We start from the raw sequence: 25544 nt of genomic DNA on the forward strand, positions 1-25544 counted from the left end.
CTTCCAGTATTTTTGTATTTCAATATATTTTATTTTTAATGTGTGCCACATTTTATTCACTTATATAATTTAAAGTTTTCCTCTTCATATCAGATTGTCCTGAAATTCTTTTTGTACCACTAGTACTGTTGCTAAGTTTCTATCTACAGCAGTTTCCATAAAAAGTCGTAAGTTGTCCCAAATTTGGAGTGACGTTATTATAACATCCATTTTTCTTTTATTATATTACACTTCAATTTAATTCAATTTCTATCTTATTGTTCTACTGAATTTCATTCAACTTTCCCTTTTTCTACATTTGAATTTTTAGATTTTAAATAACTGTAACATAGTCTTTGTTATATTTGATCATTGCTTGTATGTTGTTTTCACTCACTGGTGATTGGCTATAATTAAATATATTTTACTGGGATTCAAATTATGACTTTCTCCTTTACTCCTTCCATTCAATCTGCTGTTTATTCTACAGCTGCTATTTCTTCATTGGCCATCCTTTTTTCAATCTTTTTCTAATATGAGATATGAATCCTATATTGCATTGTAGATTTAAATTTTCATGACCCATCCATAAGCAATTATAAGCAAAAACAAGACTGGCCTCCTCCAAGAAGGTGTCATGGACTGGTAACAGGGTACTGTAAAACCATGTTTTTGTATGATTCTAATCTAGATTGACAGATTTAAAACAGCAAAAAGATTGGCAAAATACCAGGAAGGAATTTGAAGAGTTTACAATGGTGTTATTTATAAATGCAGTATTTTTACCCAAAATCTGTGTAGCATTGACCTTCATCTCCTGTTTACACATCCAGGGTAGACACTCCTTTTGCAAATTTACCAGTTTAAATAGTCCATAATAAAAGAACATCTTCAAATGGATTCTGCCATTCCAAATTGTGTGGAGGAATACACTGATATGGTAGCTGAACCAATCAATTTATGATGTCAGTGTAAGGCAGGCAGTTCATTATCTCCTGATGCACTGAACCATGAATTTGTGAGGTAAGGGTGACAATGGTCACTGACATAAATTATCAGTTAATCAAATTCACTAATATAATTTATTTCCTCAGTTAATAGGATAGGAAGATGTGAAACCAACATGAAATGTATTTATTTATTCAGTTATAACATTTGTGTGCCACTCTATTCCTAATGGCTCAGATGTGAATTTGAAGTACATTCAAAAATATGAATTTGCTGTAATTAAGGATTGTGTAAAGAATGCATTATAAAATTGGAAAGTAAAAAAATCATACTTCAATAAATCATATTCCATACCAATATACATATCACCACAAGTTTACATAACTATTATTTAACACAGATTTAAAAAAAAAAAAATGACGGTTTTTGTCTCAAAAAAATCTTTGCAATTATTCAAGAGGCCCAAAGGCGCACCACACAGGAAGGGATAGATAAGAGATAGACATTAAACCTCCCGCCCACCTCACTGTTAAGAGTTCCGGATGCCAGCCCAAACGTAGCTACAAGCCTTTTCCCTCAGCCCCACCTCGTGGGCCAGCGAGGGGCCACTGCACCTGTAGAGAGCTTGTCGCGCCCGCCCGCCCCGTTTCCCCTGCCTTGCCCTTAGTAACGGAGGCGCGGCAGCTGCGTGAGAAGGCGAGCTGCGTGCGGGAAACGTGCTGCCCAGAACTTGAGGCGTGCCTTGTATGTACGTGTGAAGCGAAAGATGGAGCCCGATTCCTCGGTTAGTACGAAACCTTGCAGCACTCAAAGGACCCTCCGAGCCCATCGAACAAAGTTCGCGTCGCCTAAGGCCGGGGTTGGCCCACAGGGGGTTTCCTGAGGGAAAGGCGTGCCTTAGGCTTGAAATGGGCCCTAGGAACGGACGGGGCGGGAAGCGGCACTCTTCGTTGGGGTGGAAAGTTGACGGCGTGGGGAAAGGGCGAGAAATCACTTCAGATTCAGAGCCACGAATGATTTTGGCGTCGCTTTCCCGCCAAAATACGCAAGCGCTCAGGAACGTTGCTGCTCCCGCCGCCGCGGCTCCTCCCTAGCACTCTCGAGCGAGAAAGACGCCGCGCCCTTTCTCCCAGTTTTCTCTCCCCTCCCCGCCATTCCTTGAGGCGCTTCTGTATTCTCCCCGCGAAGTGGGTGGGGCCCTCAGCTGGGGCTAAAGAAACGGCCCTCCTAGGCACGCGCCCCCTAACGGCAGTGGAAGGCGGTTGGGGTTGGTGGGGGAGGTGGAGGGAAGGAGCCGCGGTTCTGTCGGGCGGCGGAAGGTCGAGGCTCCTGCCTTTCTCCGCGCCCCTGTAGTTGGAGGCGCTCGCCTTTCGCCTTGCTTTTGCAACCGTCTTTTTATTCTGCCGAAAGTGATCCTCGATCTCGTTAGGAGTGCCAGCTCTTTTATTAGGTGTCGGCGCAATATTTTTTCCTATTTGGGTAGGTGAAGGTAAATTCTCCTTTGGTTTGAGCGTGACTCTGGTGTGATTTGTGTGCATACAAAATACACCTTATCTCTTTTCCACTATTTTTGCATCAAAGGTTTAAAAATTTTGATAGTCAATGTTTTATTTTGTTAGGAAATCGGTTAAAAATATAAGCATGTACTTTTATAAAGGAAACAAGTTCAACTCAAAGAAGCGCACTTTCATAACTTATTTGTTTAACGGTCTGCATTTAAACTGAACAGTCATTCAGAGTGCCCAGAGTTGCTTGCTGAAATGGGCAGGCATAAATTGAATAAACAATTAAATATCTCATGACTTTTTTTAAAAACGAACAAACATTCCTATAATACAGTGCAGGCATTTAAAATTCTCAGGTCTGACCTATAAAACACGGAAGCTAATTCCTGACATAGTTTTTGTGTGTCTGCAGTCTTCATTGGACATTCTAAAAAGATTGCATCTTGAAATGTTTTTTCTGGTGATTCTCACCAAGCTTTATTCAACAAGAACCCTGGTGAAAAGCATCTTTTTGGAGAACTTTTCCAGTTTGGTGTTTTTCAATGTATTGAAATTTGGGGTTTGGTCATGGTGGTGAATTGTAGGAATCTAGAATCTAGAGCGTCATATTCAAGGAGATTGCTTTTTAAATATTGTGATTGAAATTGAGCCATCTGTCATACTAAAGACTGTTGGAAGTTTCCAAGACATTTTTATATGTTATCCTGTACATCACATGTTATAGCTACCTACTGGGAGATTACCAGAACAAAAATAAATTATACCAGGTTCTCTCCAGATAGGGATGCTTCTGATTTATTTGATGTTCAAGAGATATAGCCAGCCACCTTCAAATCAAATATCTGAGCTAGAGAAACTGACCACTTGATGCTGCTGCTGCTATAACTTGTCAGGATTGACTAGTTACTGGACTCAGTTAATTACTCTGCTCATGTTTTGTTCCAGTAAGTCATATATCTCGCCCATTGTCTTGGTTTTGTATTAATATTAATTAAATCTTCACTCATTTTCCTGTATTGTACTGTACTATATATTACCCCATGGTCCCTACAGTAGCTCAATTGATAATATGGATATGAGGAATTCTGATACATAACTGTCACAGAGTAAACCACCCTTTTTGTAATCTGCTATCCAAGTAGGAACAGAAGCAGTATAAAATAATGTATATAGGTTAAACAGCTGAATTGGAAAGATATCATAACTAATAATGTTGAAAATTGTTAAGTAAAGCTACATATTCCCAATCATGGGGTGGTCAAAATAGGGTATGTTTCACAATGAGTTAAATATGGTGGCTTTAGCTGAACAATTGAGACCCTGCTCCCTTTTTAATTTGCAACATTTATCAGTGTATATTTTTAAAAAGGTGAAACATCAGTTGCATGGCCAATCTTGATCCAAGGTATTTTCAATCCCCATTTCTTCAAACTGAATTGAAAGAGTTCTGTTTCATCATACACTACTTAAAATTGGTCATTGATGACTTGCTAAAGATCTTGTTTTCCATTTATTCATATTTAGATTTTTCTATAAGTGGCCCAGTTGCTGCCCCTTTCAAAAGAACCTGGTACTGTTCCTGGTATTACTATGATAGACAGCTAAAGAAAGAATAGTAACTTTAAAGATACAAATAGTTATCCCCTATTTATTAGAAGCAACAAACTTTCAATGTGCAAGTATTTAGATTCCCTTTTATAGTTAGTTTTATTAAAAGTTAAAGTTTCTTTTATTAAAACCAATACAAACTTTAACAAGTAGAAGGTACATAAAAGAAAAAGCAGGAAAACAACAAAAAACAAGACAGTAAAGAAAAAGAAAAGAAATATATAAAATCAATTTCCCCTTCATCACATATAAACTATTTCAATAACTTTTCACCTTCTCTTAAAATACAGCAAATGATCTCTTCTTCCCATACCTCCTTATTTATAAATATCCTTAAAATCTTGTTTCAGTCCTGATTCGCCAAAACCCATTTACAGGTTACTAGGTATAACAGCATATCTGTTCATACCTTTTACTTTTAACAATCTACAGTCCCTTCAAATAATGTTCTAGAAGTTGAATTCTTTTCATTTTTTCTTTATCTCTTTTCCCAAAATTCTTTAAAGTTTTAACTACCCTCTTTTTAAAAATCCAATATAGGAAGATTATCCAGGTCACTGTGTTGGTTTGTTGTTTGTACATCCTTAATTATTAAGCTGGTTTCTTTTGTATGTCCGTGTGGCATCATTCTCAATATAATTTTTGTAGCCTATCATTTTTAAATCTATTTTCAGCTCAATGTCAGTCTTGTCAGGTAAAATTTGATCCTATTTCATAACATTTTGAAGCAGTCTATCAATGGAGATAGACATTCTTAAAATTAACTCCTTTTTAAAAAATCCTTCAATATTTTCAACATTCAAATATTTTGCATCATTCTGAATTAGTAATTAAAATGTCAATATTCTCCTTTAATTGTAATTTTTACCTACTTCTGGTTGTCTCTAGTATCTAACCTTCATAGTCTTATCCTATTCTGTTTTTTAAGAGAATTTAAAACAAAAACATTCTCTCATGGGAAGAAGTCTTAATACCAACATCTTATTTCAAATCTATCTGGACACATAGCCCACTTTAAACTTCCCAGAATCAAAGTTCTAATCAGTCCTTTGCTGTTCATTCTAAAATAATTAAGTCTTTAAACTTGAACAAGTAGTTTTTGCCTTAAAACCATTCGTTTAGTGACCCTTAGAAATTAAAACAGCACTGAAAAAAGTGACATAACTTTTTCACGCTTAACAATTGTAGCATCCCCACAGTCATATGATCAAAATTTGGATGGTTGGCAACTGGCATGTATTTATGACAGTTGCCGGTGTCATGTGATCACTTTTTGCAATCTTATAACAAAGTTAATGGGGAATCCAGATTCACTTAACAACTGTGTTACTAACTTAACTGTAGTGATTCACTTAACAACTATGACAAGAAAGGTCATAAAATGGAGCAAAACTCCTTTAACTATCTTACTTAGCAATAGAAAATTTGGGCTCGATTGTGGTTGAGGACTGCCTGTATTTAAAACGTCTTTCATTAAAAATTAAAGGAAACTCATCTGGTACTGTAAAACAATGATCCAAAAGGTTCCCAATACCTAAAATGCAGTTAACAAGCAGTTTCCATAAGTGATTAGAAAAGCATGTGAACCCATTGTCCTCTTGATGGCACTAGCCATGGTTTCAGCAAGATAGCTATTCGCTTCCTTCTCAGGACTCTGGCTGCTGGTGTCTTGTATTCTCCTCATGAAGAGTAGCACTATGGAGCATTTGTGGGTGATTTCAAGCCCCCTCCTTGACTGGAGAAGAATTGTAAAAAGCCAGTCTACATGGTCGTTCTTCATTCTATTGAAGTTATTAACTCTGCTTCAGTTTGCCATTTCTTCCCCATAAGTCCTCAAGTAGTCAGGTTCCTGATTGCATTTTTAGGTTTTAATACATGGATTCAAAACATGGACTGAATAGTTCATTGCCTCCAATAATAGAGCTACAATGTGTATGGAGTCATGCTGAATATTGCTGATTTTTTCTTCAAATATCTGCTGAATTTCTTATAACAATTCACTTAAGGTAGAACCAGTTCCAATTCTGTTCTGATTATAATAAACCACTTACTGTCTGAGACAGCATTGCTTTGCAGATTACATTCCAAATGCCATGGCTAGGAAAGAGAACTCCTTTGGCATAACCACAGCATAGACTGGGTAATAAGATCTAATATATAATTCTGTCAGTTAAGTATTTTTCCTACTTGCTTTATTGAGCCTACTAATTAAGATCCTATATACTATTAAGTTATATCTGGAAACTGATTTGATCTTGTCAGTAGAAAAGAAATATATGGTTCAGTCACCAAGCATATCAATTGGAAAACCACTAGCAGAATTAGTTTCTTAACTAGAACCATTCTAGTACAATCGTTTGCCACTGTAAAAGAAATAAATGAGAAAGTAAAAACCGCAGCAATATTTATCTTTTCATCATGTCTGTGTCATTATCATCCTACCATCAACTACAGCACATGATATGTCTGAATTCAATACATTGTGAAATAGCCCTTCTCTTACCTTATGCTTCAGAAACATTTGAATTTGTCGTGTTCATAGCAAGCGAAGTAGACATATTCTTCTGTATGTGATAGGAATTATCATACATACAAATAGACCTCTATGATCAATTTGTAATTTGTAAGAACCTCTATTTTATCATGTCAGCTTGATCCTAAATAATGTATTACAAAGATGTGTCCCTTAAAAAAAAAGGCTTCCTCATTAAGGCAGTCATTGATTACCTATAGTTAATTAGCAGAATCCACCCATTTGCCAAAAATATAGCCAATCATGTATATTCATATAAACCAATACTATATGTATATTCAGTATACTTGAATTATATTGTAACTTTGAATCCATGTGTTTATGTAGTCTGTCAATTTCACAGTGCTATATATAATGCCAAATACTTCAAAACAAACATATTAGTGTTCTAGAAATATGAAATGTTAACAGTTTATAGTAAAACTGCATCATATTTATATAACAATCTGTAAAATTATAAAACTTTTAAAAATATATTATTTTTTTAATAATGCTATTGTAATTTCATAGTGTACAAACAAGTTTCTCATTGATCAATGTTGGAAAGTTTCAAAAATCATTTTTGTTAGTTTAGATATAGTATTTTGAAATAAGTTTAGAAGCAAGCATTATAAATGAGTAAACATTCAAACTGATTTATTAAAAATTATCATTCTAATTCTAATAATATTCTAATAATACCGTGTTTCCCCGAAAATAGGGCCCTGTCTTATATTTTTTTGAACCTTGAAATAAGCGCTTGGCCTTATCGCCATGTGCTCAAAAGCCCGTTTGGGCTTGTTATCAGGGGATGTCTTATTTTGGGGAAAAGCTCTTATTTTATCCCTGTACATCTACATATTTGATTTCCACTGTTATTAAAACTTAAATATGACAAATCTTATTTCTTTACAACAATTCAATAAATATATGAAGGAAGAAAATACAGGTAGTCCTCAGCTTACAACAGTTCATTTAGTGACCAAAGTTACAAGAGCACTGAAAAAAGTGACTTATGATAATTTTTCACATGACCTTTGTACCGTCTCCATGCTCATACGATCAGAATTTGGATGCTTGGCAATTAGTTCATGTTTATGACTGTTATAAAGCCTTGGGATCATGTGATCCCCTTTTGCGATCTTCTGAAGGGGGAAACCAGATTCACTTAACAACTAACTTTATTAGCTTAACAAATGCAATTATTCACTTAACAACTATGGCAGGAAAAGGCCTAAAATGGGGTGAACTGACTTAACAAATGTTTCATTTAGCAACATAAATTTTGGGCTCAACTGTGGTCGTAACTCAAGGACTACCTATATAGAAATTAAATTATTGGGCTTCAATATTGATGATACTATTACATACAAGGATTTTTAAAAAAAAATTATATTATTTTAAAAAAATACTCTGTAAGAAAGTACTGTCAGTTAGAATTTCTAGCCCCAAAATAGAAAGATTTTTTTTTGTTTCATGTTTGTACTCTGTAGTACAGTAAATATTTCTTTGTTAAACAACAGAAGAAGAAATGTGAGTTCTCGTATTATATGGTTCTGATACTATCAGTAAGTTAATGTATTTCAAATATTGACTTTTAACTCCTTTTGCTAGTAGGAATACCTAATAAAAAGGACATAATAAATGATAATATGAAAATCTCTAATAATCAGTGCAGATTAGATCTGTACCTTCAATTCTTTATATCTTTATATAAGTTATATAAACTTATATAAGATATAGGTTTATATATATAGTTTCTGAAGCATTCCAGAGAAATACTGTTGTCAGAATTGTTCAGTGGAAAATTTTCAAATAATAATAGTACTAAATAACCACAAATGCTTTAAATATCTAGTATGATATATTTTGGCAATGAATACATTATCAATGTGAAGAAAACTAGACTGAAAAAAATGATGTTATTGTTATTTATGTTTATAACTCTACCTTAATTTCTGAATTACTTACAGTATATGATTGAACTTTTATAGTATTTTTTCTCAGCTTTGTTTTCAAGACTCAGGAAGAAGGACCTTATTGTTCTGTTGCTCATAGCACATTATGCTATGCTAATACTTCCTGTGCATAATATACTACCCTGTACAATTCAGATATTCAGGACAGTGGTACTTTTCTGGAAAATAAATTAACACTTAACAATTTGGAACCCTGAGATAAATAATTCTATTATTAATGGATTTTTGATATTTTTGTGACTCATACTATCAATATGTGCTTTCAGAGTAGAGCAGTTTTAGAGATAGAAGGAGATGAGGGGAAGGACTACATTTGAGACTATTTATACGCCAATACAAGAACATTCTATATTAGTTCTTTATTGAATAATAGCTGAAAATCTGTCATTACGTTTCTTAGTAAATTATTACTACCAAATATAACAGTATTTGAATTTAATAAAGGTAAAAATGGCCTAGGGTTTGCCTTGAATTTACTAAAGTATGAAAACAATATTTGGGGGGGGGGGGAAGAAACAAACTTAATTGGATTTAACTGCTATATTTTTATGAGTGGGAATATACACTAAAAAAAAGCATAGCTAATTAGGTTTTCTTTAGATTAATTTATATATATTTTGGAATATATCTATAAATGATATTAACTATTAATCTGATATCTGATTTCATATCACTTCGTTTTTATGCAGTGGAACTTTTTCAAAACAAATAATTTGAAATGTATAGCCTAAATAATGAGATCTTTTTTTAAAAGCTAAATGAAAAATGTTTACAATTTAATTATGTGGAATTCTAATTTTTATTTTAAATTAGTTTTACTTTCTAGGTTAAATGTAAGTTTCATTGTACAGATGAACTGTCCTAAGAAAAGAGAGGATACAAATGTTTTATGCAGGGATAACATTCATACATATTTTTTTAAAGGGGTTGTATTCTTTTAAGTTAAGACAATATTTAATACACTTATAAAATAATAACTTTTAGAACTTTAAAGAATTAAGAAGAGTTGAGTACAGGTAATCTCAGGTTATGAGCGTTCCCTTAGCAAATGTTGGAAGTTACGCGATAAGCATCCCCTAGCTTTGGCAAACAAGTCCCGAAATTATAAATTTTGTAGCACCATGGCAGTTGTTTGCTCTTACGAACTATCACAGAGGCTCTGCAACATTCACCCTGCCTATCCTCCCCCCACCCAGCTGGGTCTTCACAGAAACTTCGCCTGTGGAGACTCACTTACAAAGATCTCCTCTCTGTCCTGGTTTCTTTACCTGCTTCATTGCTTCAGGCTTTTGGTGCATTTGCAGAGAACAGGCCTAATCATGCAAACTCAGGAGTGTGAGATCTTGTGTGATGTGTGATCTCACATTTTAGCCTCATTTTTCTGTGAATTGAGGCCTAGTTGTTTGCAAACTTAGGTCCTTCAGACCTTCCCTCTGTTTGCTGTTTCCTTGCCAAAACCTGCAGGAAGATTGCATTCTTGTAGACTTTGTCAGCCCTTTGCAAAAAGCCTTTGTTGGCACCCGCAGATCTTGGGAGGAGCAGGTGTGTCCCTCCAAAGCCTACCAGCAAAGGCTTTTTGCAAAGGGCTGCCAAAGTCTACAGGAACACAATCCTCACGTGCTTTGCTGACGAGAAAGGAGGCCCGGAGTGGCATGCATCCCTCCGGGCCTCCTTTTTCATCGCCAAAGGCTGACTCAAGCAGTTTGCCAGCGAGAAAGGAGGCACGGAAGGGTGCATGCAGCCCTCCAGGCCTCCTTTTTCATCACCGAAAGCCAACTTCAGCGGTGAAAAAGGAGGCCCAGAAGGGCACACATGGCCTTCCGGGGCTCCTTTTTCATTACCAAAGGTTTCTTCAAGCCCTTTGCTGATGAGAAAGAAGGGAGCAGGCAATGAAACAGAGAGGCTGGAGAGGAGACAGTTCTTCATAAGGTTAAGTGACCCGACATGGCAGGATGGGACGGAGCAATTGTGGTGACCACCCCAGGGGAGGGAGAATGAGCTATCCGTGGATCAGGGGAGACCTTGGGTGGTTTGAAACAGGTGGCCTGTTCCATCACTAGGCTCCCTATGGGGTTCCCCACCCCGAGATTCCATTCAAGGTAGGAAATTCACTCCTACGAGTCCTCGAGTTACGAATGGAATGGGCATGCTCCATTACATTCGTAACTGAAGGACTACCTGTATATGAAAACATAATACAAGACAGAGAAACTTTTGATATTGTAGCATTAAATTACTTCTGGATTAAAGTAAAAATGTTCCCATTTCCTAGAAATGATTGTAACTATTGTTTGTTCTTTTTCTCATTATAATTTTTGAAAATCCATAATATATTAGATCAAAAATATATTTAACAAGAATATGTTCTTTTAAACAGCAAACTGCAAATCAGATGCAAACTGATTCTTTGTCTCCATCTCCTAAGACTGTGTCGCCAGTGCCTTTAAATAACGCCACCAGTGCCCCAAGGTTTGGAACAGTTATTCCTAATCGCATCTTTGTTGGAGGAATTGATTTTAAGGTAATTTGGATGACTGAATAACAGTCCAACTTTTATTGTAATAGAATTGTTTTTATATTGTTACATATATCTAAGAATTTATTCTTATCATTTTATCGTCTGGTAGATAGATACAGGAAATAAGTGTTACTTCTTCCCCATCTCATCCCTTTGTTGTTGTTGTTGTTGTTGTTGTTGTCGTCTATTAAAATGGCATTGTCATTACAGTGGATTCCAGTCTCCCGCTCTGATCTATTTCAATAGGTTGTGGATTTTCCAGAACAAATTTACTAGTGTCTTTGTGAAGATACAGAGTATCATCCTAGCTTATTAACCATGTGCTCTGATCATTCTACCTTTTATTTTACTGTTTTGTAAATCTTTCATTCACCCATAAATTCAGTCAGAGGTATTTCACTTTTTAGTTTTTCAAATTACTATTCTTGAGTTTTAACTTGCATCCTTGAAGATATCCAGGTAGCGTCCTCTCACTTCATCCATAGGACCTTCTATTGAGTATGGAAAAGTGTGCATTCTTTTTCTGTAAGCAATTATGAATGAGATGTATGTTGACAGAAGTGTAAACTAGCCACTTCCAATCCATACAATCCACAGGTCAGTGTTGCAATTAACTAAGAGCAAAAGCAAAAATATCTATATTCTTAGACACTACAGGAAACAAACATTCTTGAAAATATATTCCCTCCCATCATAGCTTAGTAAAATATCTAAATATGCACCCAGCATTAAAAACCTAAAAGTGCTACTCTAATGAGATATTAACTCTTAAATATATTATTCAATTTATATAGAGTGCCATCATGGCACAGTGGTTAGAATGCAGTATTGCAGGCTAATTCTGCCAACTGCCAGCTGTTATTCTCACCGGCTCAAGGTTGACTCAGCCTTCCATCCTTCCGAGGTCAGTAAAATGAGGACCCAGATTGTTGGGGTCAATATGCTGACTGCAAACTATTTAGAGAGGACTGTAAAGTACTATAAGTACAGTATGTAAGTCTAAGTGTTACTGCTATTCGTTGTATCCTGTTCAGCACTTTGTTTTAAAAAACCGCGCTTCCAAGGTGATTCATTCTTTTTTAAAAAGTCCAATCCTTCCTATTTTATTTCTTGCAATAACACTTCTTTGTGTGTCTTTGCAGAGTAACTTTTCTGGAAAATGGTCTTGAAAACCATTCATTATTAGGCATGCCAACATATCCAAAGAAACTCTGCTGATTTTTCTCTCCCTTGTATTATTTCCCTTTTTTAAAAAAACAAATTTCAGAATGCCATGGAAGTGGAAATTATATACAACATAGGTAAGTCTAGAAGAATCAGCCCACTGTAGAAAACATTGCAGGTATCCTTATTGTACAAACTGCTGAAGAATATAATTGGAAAGTAATGTAACTTTCAAAATAGTATAAATGGATAGATTGAAATTAGTTTTGATTGAGCAAACATGCCAATTATTAAAAGAATGTCAATATTAAGTGATAATCATATTTTAACTAGATTTACTAGTATTATACAGTCTTACACTCTCTCTTCCCCTTCCCCTTTTATTTATTTCAATAGACTAACGAGAATGACCTGAGGAAATTTTTTTCCCAATACGGCTGTGTAAAAGAAGTAAAAATAGTAAATGACAGAGCTGGAGTATCAAAAGGGTTAGTAAAACAAAACATTTATTAAATCAATATACTGCTGAGAGGCTGTATCTAGTCTTCCAATAATTAAGCGCATGGTATAAAAGTCCTTCAGGTCTGTAATTCTGTAAGCAAATTATCTGGGAGTCAGTTTAAACAGGGTTAGGTTTCTTAGTAAAAGTGGATAGGCTGTGTTTGGTTAGAAACAATTTCTAGAGGCCAAGTTGTGTTTTTCATTTGCAATAAAACAATATGTCATGATACTCAGTTAAATTCATTTAATTAAATTCTTAGAGTATGGTCCTCAAAAAAGAGTATATGCAGTTATTCACGAGGGAAGAAATGCTAAAAAGCTATCCTATTATCATTTACTTCTTCATTCAAATTCCTTTTATCAATGTTGTTACTCTTAAAGATGCCATTAAATTTTTTGAAAATCATATAATTTATATGGAATTATTAAATTTACTTAGTTTACATACTGTAGAGTTATTCCAAACAAATAGATGGGCAGAATATTAATTAATTAATTAATTAAATAAATAAATGCAACATAACTGAAATGTTTATTACCGTATATACTCGAGTATAAGCCGAGTTTTTCAGCACGTTTTTTGTGCTGAAAAACGTCCCCTCGGCTTATACTCGGGTCTATACGGCTTATACTCGAGTTTGTTTTTTTTTTAAGCCCCTCGGCTTATACTCGAGTATATACGGCTTATACTCGAGTTCTTTTTTTTTTTTTTTTCACATTTTTCCGGACGGCGGGAAGCCCTGCGGTGCAGTGAGAGGGCGGGCGGGAGCCGCCAGCCTTCTCAGCTGAGGGAGGGAGGGTTTCCCCAACCGGTAGGTGCCTCATTTCCCACCCTCGGCTTATACTCGAGTCCCCAGTTTACCCCAGTTTTTGGGGTAAAATTGGGGACCTCGGCTTATACTCGGATCGGCTTATATTCGAGTATATACGGTAATAATCCTGTGCTGTCAGTCTGTTGTATAGTTCTTATTCAATAAAAGCTGTTCTAAAACATCCCTTTAATTTTTATTCTTCACTGTGATATTACTGTATCATGCAAATGAGTCTCCATGTCTGTGCTGTGTATAATTTGGAATGTTTCAGCAAAGCAATTTTTGGCATACTATACCTCTGCATCTTTGTCCATAGCAGCATCTGTTGTGTTACCTCAGCTCCTTCTCAACCCCCAGAAGTATTTTCAGTAGCATTCTCTGATTTTTTTTCCCCGCTCTTTATCTTCATATTTCCCCAAATCATTTCTATTTTCTTGTTCCTTGTGGTTAGAGTTATTGTTTTTCCTTATTAATCTACATTTGAAAAGGAATAATTTGGGGAAAAATTAGATTTCATTGAGGTTTTTGTTCAAACTATTCTATTTCTTAATAAAGTTTTAGAATTCAGATAATTAAAGAAGCCTTCCTGTATACGCAATGCCTGAGTAAAGTTACTACATCTGACGAACAAGGTTTGTCAGAGGCAAAGGCCAAGAAGTTGAGGCATGCCATTTTTGCTAAGTATTAGTAAAACAAACCTGATAGAACATTGCCCTTTAGTTTAAAATTTAGGAAGAAAGCACTGCGTAGCTCAGACAACATGCATATATGTAAGGTTCCTTCACAAAGCAAGTGTCTTCTGCTAGCTGAAATTTAAAAAAATCAAAATCATTCCAAGAAGCATATATAGTTCAATAATGCATTTTCCGAAAGTGCATTTTTTCACCACCTTTTTCAATGGCTAGTATTCAACACCTCTGCAGAAGATTCTGCTTGTTCTTCATCAAACCCAGGGCTGACTAGCTCATATATATTTCAGTGTTTTCGAGATCAACCGTAGTATTTAAAAAAACATAAATTTACTGTCTTCATCTCTTTGAAGCAATCAATTAAATTGAATTCAAAAAGATTAAATTATTTGATTCAGAAATATCCCTACTGTAATGTATTAAAGTATTCAGTTATTTCCAGTCTTGCTAATACCAGAACTTTGAAACTTTTTGAGGAATTAAATAGATGGATTGTTGTAGATTCCTGTTTTCCAGTTTACATTCTCCATTTATAGAGGCTGTCCTACCTGAAATTTCATTGTCAGATCCTAAGCTTATAGTGCATTCACTTTAGAAGTTGTAGGTGATCATTTCATAACAAAAACTTAATTTTGATCCACAGTTGTTCAGATAAGACTTAGAAAGAAGTAGCATGTCCATGGATACTCTTCAACATAGTACTAAAGCCCTTCATATTGGTCAGCCTCTCAGATTTGAGGGCTTTAATAGGCTAAGCATGATGGGAAAGAAAACTGTCAGTTGGTTTTATTTTAAATCGCTAAATTACTGAATGTATTATCTAGATCAACTTAAGTTTTCTTTGTCAATTTGACTTTGATTCATAGTATCAGATATACATATATCTGTATAGTAATATTAACTTGAGCTTTTACATTGGGTATATTTCCTATAGTACTATACAACTACAGTGGCATACACATTACAGAAATATAATGACTACCATTATAGATCCATGGAATTTGCATGCTATAATGAAATGTCTGAAGATCCTTGGAATATAGGGAAAGTAACAGAAGCTTTATAGAAAATTCCTTAGTCCAAGGGAGGAAAATTCCTTAGTCCAGAGGGAAAATGTAAGCGACTTGGAGTAATTCTGTCTTCATTGTACTAAGAATAAATTAATCTGGAAATTACTTGAGTAGGTTTTCAGTATTCTGTTATATTACTAGCAATATAGATAGTTCTCATTTAGTGATTGCAGTTGGGACTAGCAATTTGACTGTTAAGCAAAGTAGTCACTAAGTGAAACTTCAAGTGTGCTTGTGATTTTACTTCAGTGTTTCACTCCTTCAAAGGCTATAGGTTCAAGGATAGATTATAAAGTTACTTTTTTCATCTTAGTCGTAACTGCAAATGGTTGTTAAACATTCCAGAAATCCAAGTGAATGTTGTTTTCTTAGTTTGCCAGCTTTAAATGATTTGGTACATACTGCATCAAAAGCTACCATATTGGCAGTTTCATCAGCTATGGCTTCTGTTTCCATCCTAATCTATTCTTAAAAGTGTTGGCTATCATCTTCTGGGTTTAGTAGAAATATTCACCGATTTACTCTTCAATCTTCATTATTCAGTTTTGAAGATAATGAAGTGGATTATATTCCAAAATAGGCATACTGTCATATGGGTTACCACAGGTCTGTTTTCTTGAATAATCAATAGTACTACAGAGCACACTTCCATATGACTGAATGTTCCTAAAATATTTCTAGAAAAATATTGTACAAAATACCAAAAGAAATATATTTGATTCACCAAGCTAGCTTACATTGACATTATTTTTAGACATCACCTCATATCCTTTTACAATGTTCAAGCAGATAAAATAATAGCTCACTGTTGCTGTAAATAGCCATATAACGGCTATACCTTTTAATTGCCTCTTCTTTGGTACAGTCTTTTCAAAGGAAGGATACAATAACACCAGTAACAGCTATGTAAAGAGTACTAATTTCTATTTCCATTACTGTACTAAATAGACAGTGACAGTCTCATCTTAGATCTTTGCAAATATATCAGTCCAATTCATTTGCCTCATACTTTGTACACCTAAGAGTCTCTCTACAGTACTTTTCTATGTAATGAAGAAACCTTTTGAATTTCTTGTAGTTGTTCTGTAATATATTCCATCAGTGAACATGGCTTTCCTTTTAGCCTTTGCCTAGTAGTAGGGCAAATTAGGTGGTTTCATAAGGTAAAGTTTTATCTTGGCTAAGGTATCAGCTGCTTAATTATGATTATCTGGCTAAGGTTTTTTCATTTAATTATGATTATCTACTGTATGTATTCTTTAACCACTAAAGTAAAGGTAAAGGTTCCCCTCGCACATACGTGCTAGTCATTGCCGACTCTAGGGGGCGGTGCTCATCTCCGTTTCTTTAACCACTAGACACATCTATATTCTGTCAGTGTCTATATGGCACTTTGCACATAAATAGCAGGTTGATCTTCCCTTTTACTTAGGCTTGAATTCTAGATAATCAGTTTCATTTCAGTGATAGATACTTTCTTTTTAATATACTGATCACAAGTATATCTTTATCAGAAGGTGCTTTATTTCACTGGTTTATTTCTATTGCTATACTCATATCTGCCTATATGGTATTTCTTCTCTATCATACTTTTGCTGAGGTACATAGCCATATTCATTTATTACTATAACTTGCCACCCTGGTAGGAGCACATGAAGATTTTGGACAAATAATCTTATTTTCTATTGTTAATTGATTACAGTCCTACTTTTCTTGTATTTAGAATATGATATAAAGCATAATTGGTTCAAAGAATCGAGGAAAAGAACTTCAGCTGTATGGTTTTAATTTGTAGTTCACTACAGCCATTCAACTATATCAAGAATTATATCATAATTAAAAATAAGCATTCTATTCATCTATACAAATCCCACAGAAAAGCTATATGTCAGTTTATGCACATAAATTATTTCTTCACAGTTGCCAAGATGTGTTTCAATGCAAAGATTCATAAAAATATATATAGCAAATTGAAATGAAAGAATTCTCAGTTTGAAAAATAGATTCATTTTATTGAAAGTAATTCCAGAAGGATATCTTTTATGCTAATTACAGCTTCAGCAGTTGAATTTTATACTGAATGTATTTTTCTTCTGCATTAGTGAACTTGGAAATTTAACCTGAAATCAAATATTGCTACACTTTTCTAATGTAAATCAGAAAAGGTGTAGTGTTCACACTTTTTTTAAAGGACTAAACAAAAACTGAATGTACAACCTAACCAAAGCATTAAGGATGTAAGTTTATATTAACATTTATGCTATTTTTGCTTTTGTCTCACATAAGCCTTACTTGAGTTATATTGTCAAGCTAGAATTACAGCAGAATCTTCATCTTTCAATTCCACCTGCTGTGGTTCTTAACTTCCAGAATTCTGTTTTGATTAACATAGGAAGCATCTTTATTGTGAGATAGAGGTTTTTTCTTGTTAATGAGAATTTGTTTTCTGGCCACTGTTTTATGCCTGTGGCTTAAACTTTTTCTTCTATTAATTAAAAAACACATGGAAGTAACATGTTCCTTTTAGAAGGTCATAATCTGTCTTCTCTTTGGGAAAAATGGTTTTTAAAAGCCTTGTTCTCAGTAGATAGGCTGAAACAAATACTTCGTTGTTTCACATTCCTTTTTTATAGACTACAAAATGCCTCAAAATTGTCAGACAACACATTAACATTTTGGACGACTGCACATGTAATGTACTTTAAGGAAAATAATTTCTGTTATTTTACTTAGGTATGGGTTTGTCACATTTGAAACTCAGGAAGATGCACAGAAAATTTTACAAGAGGTAAATTATTATTTTATTTTATATACAGAGTAGTAATTCTCTCACGTTTACATATTTGTGAAGATCGTTATTTGAAATCTGTAAGAACATAATTTTTTCCAGATTTGGCGGGCACCATCACAAAAAAACTACCATAATGTATAATCAATATTAAAGTTATGTGGGCAAGAAAGAATTGTGCAAGTTACAGAGGATCTTTTCAGATACCATAGACATTTGGGCTACTCTTAGGTTCATGGAATGGGATGTTCAAAAGCAGAGAAATGGATTGAAATGTGCAAAAAGATTTTTTTAAGGTGTCTTCGTTTCCAGTCAATGTATCCATGGCAATCAAGGGAGGGTAGAAGATTTCTGATGCTCTCTTCTAGCTTCCCACAATGAAACTCAATGGGGAAGCCGGCAGGAAGTTGGAAGTCACTCCCACTGCTTTTTTGCCCTCCCATAGTCATTAGATAAGAAAATAACTGAGATAATGACCCAGTGGGGCACTGATTGTCCAGAAAAAAGTTAAAAATCACAGCTGGAGTCTGAGAAGTTTGAAATTGCTTTTACATGGCACAGAAAAAAATAAAGATGACAGACAATGTCTTACTTTATTGGGAAGCGGAATGGGACAACTCACCACAACCAACTCGCTGCAGGACAACTCACTGTGTCATTCAATAAATACAAAAGTTTTAGGCTAGTTCCAAGCAGCACTCTAATGTGAGGATCCCCGCCGCCTGAAACCGCCGGAAAATGTGACGCACAGAGGCCGACAACCTCCATAGCCCCATTCACCCACAGCCCCCCACCCTTCGGCGTATAAGACCCATCCAGATTTTCACCTTCTTTTGGAGGGTAAAATGGTGCATCTTATACACCGAAAAATACAGTATTTGACCAAAAGAATTGTAATTGTAACCAGGCATCTCCCCAAAAAATTGCAAGAGGTTTTTTTGTAAGATATTTAATGAAATAAATATCTGAAAAAAATATTGGATTGTTCGGAAACATTTTGTAAAACAAGATTTAGAAGTAAGTAATATAAATAACATATTTCCTTTATTTTGTTTAGGCTGAAAAATTAAATTATAAAGATAAGAAACTGAACATTGGTCCAGCAATAAGAAAGCAACAAGTAGGGATTCCTCGTATGTATTTGTTTTATCTCCCTCTTTGCCCATCCTCCAGTGAAATCCCTTTCAAGCAGAGCACTAGACATAACCATTAAGTTGCTAGAATAAAGAGACTATTCGCTGCAAATGAGCCTTCTGATTCACCCTATTTATTTATGTTAAATCAACAATCTAGAATCCCCCCATGTGGCATTCAGTCTGGCCACATGAGGGTTATGGGAAAGGCAAGAGATGCATATCTCTTTCATTTCTTGGTAGCTTCTCCACCTACTACTCCTTTCTTTTCACTTTCAGCCATTCAAACTGCTAAGAGAGAACCACAATATTTCTTTCCACCTGATAAACAGATATTGTAAAACTTGGAAATTTGCCTGAAATGGAACCTGTTGACCACAGAAACTTTTTAGACCCACACTTCTACCATGCAAATGCTATAGGCAATAAGTATTTGATTTGTATTGTAGTGAAATAACATACTACAGATAGTTCTTGCTTACTAACCATAATTGGGACCAGGAATTCTGTCACTTAAGTAACACGGTTGTAAAGTGTGACATCACATGACTGCACTGACTTACTATAGGAGTTCCAGTGAAACCAGTTGCTACTGTCACATAATTCCGATACGGTCACAGCATCTCACAGTCACATGATCACCATTTGCAACCTCCTACTGACTGCCCCATTGGCTTTGTGTGTTCAAAGTTGGCAGTGAATGTTGCAAATGGCAGTCATGTGACCACAGGATACTTTAACTTAATTGCAAGCTGATTTGCCAAGTGCCCAAATCACAAGTATGTGCCTGGAGTCCTGCAATGTCTGCAAGTACGAGATCAAGGGATCAAGCCTAGATTAGCTTGGATTGGGGTGGATCCTTAGCTAATGACCCATAGAATTCAATTAATGTGGCAATGGAAAGTGTAAGAATCCCTATTGCTAAGTGATATAGTCCTGTGATGTTGTGCTTTATGACTGCATTGTTTAGCAACAAATTCCCATCCCAATTGTAGTTTTAAGTCAGGGACTGTTTATCATTATTGCCTTAATTTAGAATTATATGCCAAGTTCTGTACAGTATTTTCCTGTTACTCATGATGCAGATTTAGACTTCGGCTTAGACTTAGATTTGTTATAGCCACCAAATTGATTGACTCTGGGCAAATTATCACTATATTTCTCTGTTCCATCAATAAAATCCTACTTGTAAAATGATTTGTGTGTACTTAAAATTCCTGCTTAAGAAATTTGACGAAATTTAATAGATGCCTCCATGTCTGATTATATATTTTTTGTCCCCAAATTTTCAAACTTACATATGTTACATATCTGATATTTTCTAACTAAAAACTTATGCTCTTAGAATAATAAATGATAAAATAAAAAGATACAAATTTTTATTCTGTCATCATTTCAGGTTCCAGTATAATGCCAGCAGCTGGAACAATGTACTTAACAACTTCAACTGGATATCCATACACTTACCATAATGGAGTGGCTTATTTTCACACTCCTGAAGTTGCATCTGTTCCTCAGCCATGGGTAATTCTTTTTTATATAGGAATATCAGATTTTCTGATAATATGCTTTATTTTATTTCTCTTTATGTTAGCATGCTTTGTAAACTGTGGTTAATGCAGCAGATTTATAACAGTGTTGCCTTTGCAGTTTTATTCCATGCAGCTGTTGCAAATAATAACAATAATGCAGATAGTCCATGGGTTACCACAGCAATCCTGAGAAGTTTGGGTTGCTGTTGTAACCTAAAGATGTGTGGGTCATTAAGCAGGAAGAGATAATAATAACAACAGAGTTAGAAGTGACCTTGGAGGCCTTCTAGTCCAACCCCCTGCCCAGGCAGGAAACCCTACACCATCTCAGACATATGGTTATCCAACATTTTCTTAAAAATTTCCAGTTTTGGAGCATTCACAACTTCTGCAGGCAAGTCGTTCCACTTACTAATTGTTCTAACTGTCAGGAAATTTCTCCTTAGTTCTAGTTGCTTCTCTCATTGATCAGTTTCCACCCATTGCTTCTTGTTCTACCCTCAGGTGCTTTGGAGAACAGCCTCACTCCCTCTTCTTTGTGGCAACCCCTGAGATATTGGAACACTGCTATCATGTCTCCCCTAGTCCTTCCTTTTATTAAACTGGACATACCCAGTTCCTTCAACCATTCTTCATATGTCCCCTAATCATCTTTGTTGCTTTTCTCTGCATTCTTTCTAGAGTCTCAGCATCTTTTTTACATCGCGGTGACCAAAACTGAATGCAATATTCCAAGTGTGGGCCTTACCAAGGCATTATAAAGTGGCACTAATACTTCATGTGATCTTGATTCTATCCCTCTGTTTATGCAGCCCAGAACTGTGTTGGCTTTTTTGGCAGCTGCTGCACACTGCTGGCTCATATCTAATTGGTTGTCCACTAGGACTACAAGATCCCTCTCACAGGTACTGCTATTGAGCAAGGTACCACATATACAGTACCTGTGCATTTTGTTTTTTTGGCCTAAATGTAGAACCTTACTTTTTTCACTGTTGAATTTCATTTTGTTAGATAGTGCCCAATGTGTCAAGATCCTTCTGTAACTTGAGCCTATCTTCTGGAGTGTTGGCTATTCCTGCCAGCTTGGTGTCATCTGCAAATTTGATGAGTTCCCATCTATCCCCTTGTCCAGGTCATTGATGAAGCTGTTGAAGAGTACTGGGCCTAAAACAGAGCCTTGGGGTACTCCACTGCATACTTCCCTCCATGTGGATGTAGTTCCATTGAGGACTACACGTTGAGTGCGGTTGGTCAGCCAGTTATGAATCCATCTGGTGGTGGTGCTGTCTAACCCACATTTAATGCTTTACTGAAGTCCAAGTAAATTATATCAACAGCATTCCTCTGGTCCACTAATTTTTTCACTTTGTCAAAGAATGCAATAAGATTAGTCTGGCATGATCTGTTTTTGACAAACCCAAGTTGGCTTTTGGTTATTACTTTGTTTGCTTCTAGGTGTTCAGTGATTCGTTGCTTGATTATCTTTTCCAGAATCTTCCCTGGTATTGAGGTCAGGCTGATAGGTCTATAGTTTCCTGGATCTGTTTTTTTTCCTTTTTTGAAGATGGGAACTACATCAGCTCTTTTCCAGTCCTCTGGCAGCTCCCCTGTGCTCCAGGATCTTTGAAAGATGGGAGTCCCAGCTAAGGAGGGGAGAAAGGGAGGAATGCCTGAGAAAGCTGGCGCAGGCCATGCTGGAGGCCTAGGAGAGCTAGCATAGATCACACCTAAGTTGTGAAGACTGGGGAGAACCTATATAGATAATGTATGCATCAAGGTAAGGGGCAATCAGATTGCCCATATCTCACAGAAGATGGGAAGAAACCAGCAGAGGCTGTTATGGGTGGGGGAGATGCTGTAGGCAAGTGAAAAATCAGGAGCAACTGAATGGAGCAATTTACAACTTTCCTTGCCAGCTTTCTTATTGTGTAGCTTGATGAACACTGCAGTCACATATAGCACTAAGCCAAGACATAATCATGATTAATTAACATAAACCAGTAGTGAACTGCTTCCAACTACTTTTCACATCAAACCAAAAATAAACAAACCAAATTATAGATAAGTGTTTTATATAAAATAGGATAGTAGTTTTATGAAGGTTAATATTTATCATGGTCAATTTCAGTTGATTTCAAAACAGGTTTCAAATTTTATTTATCAAATTTGTGTGTTGCCAAGTCTTCAAAGTCTCTTAAATACAATAAAAGTTTACCCAATAAGAGAAAATAACACTACATTATATACAAAGACAGATCTATAATAGTGTTAGCTATAAATAAATATTAAAAAAAATAAAACTTAAGAAAAAAGTTAAATGGTTATTTTTTAAAAGCCTTCTGGAAGAGTTTGATCTAAAAGCTTCCAGAAAGCTGTTACAAAGGAGGCCCATTTAACTTCTAAAGAAAGCCTGTTCCACAACATAGATGTCACCATAAACTTTTTTTTCTGGTCTTAACCTTTTTATTTCACAGAAGTAGTGTTCCACAAGTGGCCACCATTACAGGGATCTAAGAAAAGTCAAAAACCCAGAATCCTAATAATAAATTAGTATTGATGCATATGAGAGCCTGTTTGGTGTGGTGGTTAAGGCATCAAGATAGAAACTGGGAGTTCATGAGTTCTAGGACCACCTTTGACACAAAGCCAACAGGGTGACCTTGGGCCAGTCATTGTTTCTCAGCTTTTAGGTAGCAGACAATGATAAACCACTTGAAATTTTGCTAAGAAAACCATAAAGACTGATTTGAAGGCAAAAAAGATACGTATACAAATTATTTATGTTTCACATTTCTGAACTGACTATCTCCCTCAAAGATCCCCTCAAAGCTCTCTGCCATGGATGATGAAGCAGGTAGAGCACACAATCGTAGACAAGATGTGCATTAACTTACTGAATGAAACTTATTTATCCTCTTTTACAAAAACTAGTATTTTAACAATGCAAGTATACAGTGCATTCAGAAAATACTCAGACCCCCTTCATTTTCATCAATTTTGTTATGCTGCAGCCTGATTTTATAGTTATTGAAATTCATTTTTTTCTAATTAATCTACATTTTAGAATTTTAGAAATGTCTGTAAATTTATTAAAAAGAAAAAAACCCTGAAATATCACATTGGCATAAGTATTCAGACCCTTTGCAACAACACTTAAAATTTGACTATGGTGCCTCTCATTTCTCTTAATTGTTGCTGACATGTTTCTACACCTTGATTGAACTCCACCTGTGGTAAATTAAATTGTTTGGACATGATTTGAAAAGGCAGACACCTCTCTATAGAAGGCCTCACAGCTAACAATGCAAATTGTAGCAGAGCAAAAGCCATGAATTCAAAGCAACTGCCAGCAGAGCTCAGAGACAGAATTATTGCAAGGCACAAGTTCTGCAGAAGGCTACAATAGAATTTCTGCTGCACTGAAGGTTCCTAAGAGCACAGTGGCCGACATAATTCTCAAATGGAAGACATTTGGCACAACCAGGACTCTTCTGAGACTTAGTCGCCTGGTCAAACTGAGCAATCAGGGAAGAAAGGCCTTAGTAAGAGAGATGACCAAGAACCCAATCTGACAGCTCTAGAGATCCTGTGTGGAAATGAGACAGAGTTCCAGAAGAACAACCATCGCTGCAGCCCCTCCACCAACCAATCTGTACTTTTTGGCAAAGTGATGGAAGCCTCTCCTCGGTTCATGAAAGCCTACTTGGAGTTTGCAAAAAAGCACCTGAAGGACTCTCAGACTGTGAGGAATAAGATTCTGTGGTCTGATCAAACCTACACAGTGTGCACAATTATTAGGCAAGCGAGTATTTTGACTATATCATTCTTTGTAGACATATTTTCCACCTCCAAGCTATATAAACTTAAATGCTTAGTGGATATAAGCAGATCAGGTGATGTGCATTTGTATAATGAGGGAGGGTGTGGCCTAAGGAAATCAACACCCTATATCAAGGTGTGCATAATTATTAGGCAGCTTCTTTTCCTCAGGCAAAATGGGCTTAAAAAGAGATTTAACTGACTGAAAAGTCAAAAAGTCAAAAAATGTCTTTCAGAGGGATGCAGCACTCTTGAAATTGATAAGATATTGGGGCATGATCATAGAACCATCAAAAGTTTTGTTGCAAATAGTCAACAGGTCACTGGTATTGGTCTGTATTGGTCACTGATTTTTTTTGAACTGTCAGAAATGTTTATTTGTAAATTTGAGTTGTTTATTATTCTCACTAACAGATGAAAATAAATGAGATGGGAAATTTTTCACTTTTCACTTAGTTACATAATAACTCTGCACACTAATAGTTGCCCAATAATTTTATGCACATAGATATTCTAAAAAAGCCATACCCTCACTTTTATTTTCTTAAATATTCAGGTTTGAGGTTTCATTTTGGATTGACCTAGAACACTGTAGTTGTTCAATAATAAAATTAATCCACCAAAATACAGTTTGCCTAATAATTGTGCACACATTGTGGATTGAACTCTTTGGTCTCAATTCTAAATGTTATATATGGAAGAAACAAGGTACCTCTCATCAACTGCCTCAGTATCATCCCGTCAGTGAAGCTTGGTGGTGTTTTTCAGCAGCAGGGACTGGGAGGCTGGTCAGGGTTGAGGGAAAGCTGAGTGAAGGAAAGTACAGGGATATCCTTAGTGAAAACCTGTTCCAGAGTGCTCAGGACCTCAGTCTGCGCCAAAGGTTCACTTTCCAACATGACAATGATCCTAAGCACACAGCCAAGACAATGCAGGAGTGGCTTGGGACAACACTGAATGTCCGAGTGGCCCAGCCAAAGCCCTTAC

General features: G+C 35.7%; 1 protein-coding gene across 1 annotated transcript in view; it reads left to right on the forward strand.

Annotated features, from left to right (window-relative positions):
* The first annotated feature begins 1651 nt into the window (after positions 1–1651).
* BOLL (boule homolog, RNA binding protein) overlaps positions 1652–25544 on the forward strand; it is a 34537-nt gene continuing 10644 nt past the window's right edge. Inside the window, exons 1-7 of the mRNA XM_058164878.1 lie at positions 1652–1711; positions 10909–11052; positions 12610–12701; positions 18019–18073; positions 19131–19206; positions 20606–20730; positions 21994–21996. Of these exons, the coding sequence (XP_058020861.1) occupies positions 1694–1711; positions 10909–11052; positions 12610–12701; positions 18019–18073; positions 19131–19206; positions 20606–20730; positions 21994–21996 (513 nt within the window). The 5' untranslated portion in view covers positions 1652–1693. The remainder of the gene's footprint in view (positions 1712–10908; positions 11053–12609; positions 12702–18018; positions 18074–19130; positions 19207–20605; positions 20731–21993; positions 21997–25544) is intronic.

Source organism: Ahaetulla prasina, chromosome 1 (assembly GCF_028640845.1).
Source record: "Ahaetulla prasina isolate Xishuangbanna chromosome 1, ASM2864084v1, whole genome shotgun sequence".
NCBI lineage: Eukaryota > Metazoa > Chordata > Lepidosauria > Squamata > Colubridae > Ahaetulla > Ahaetulla prasina.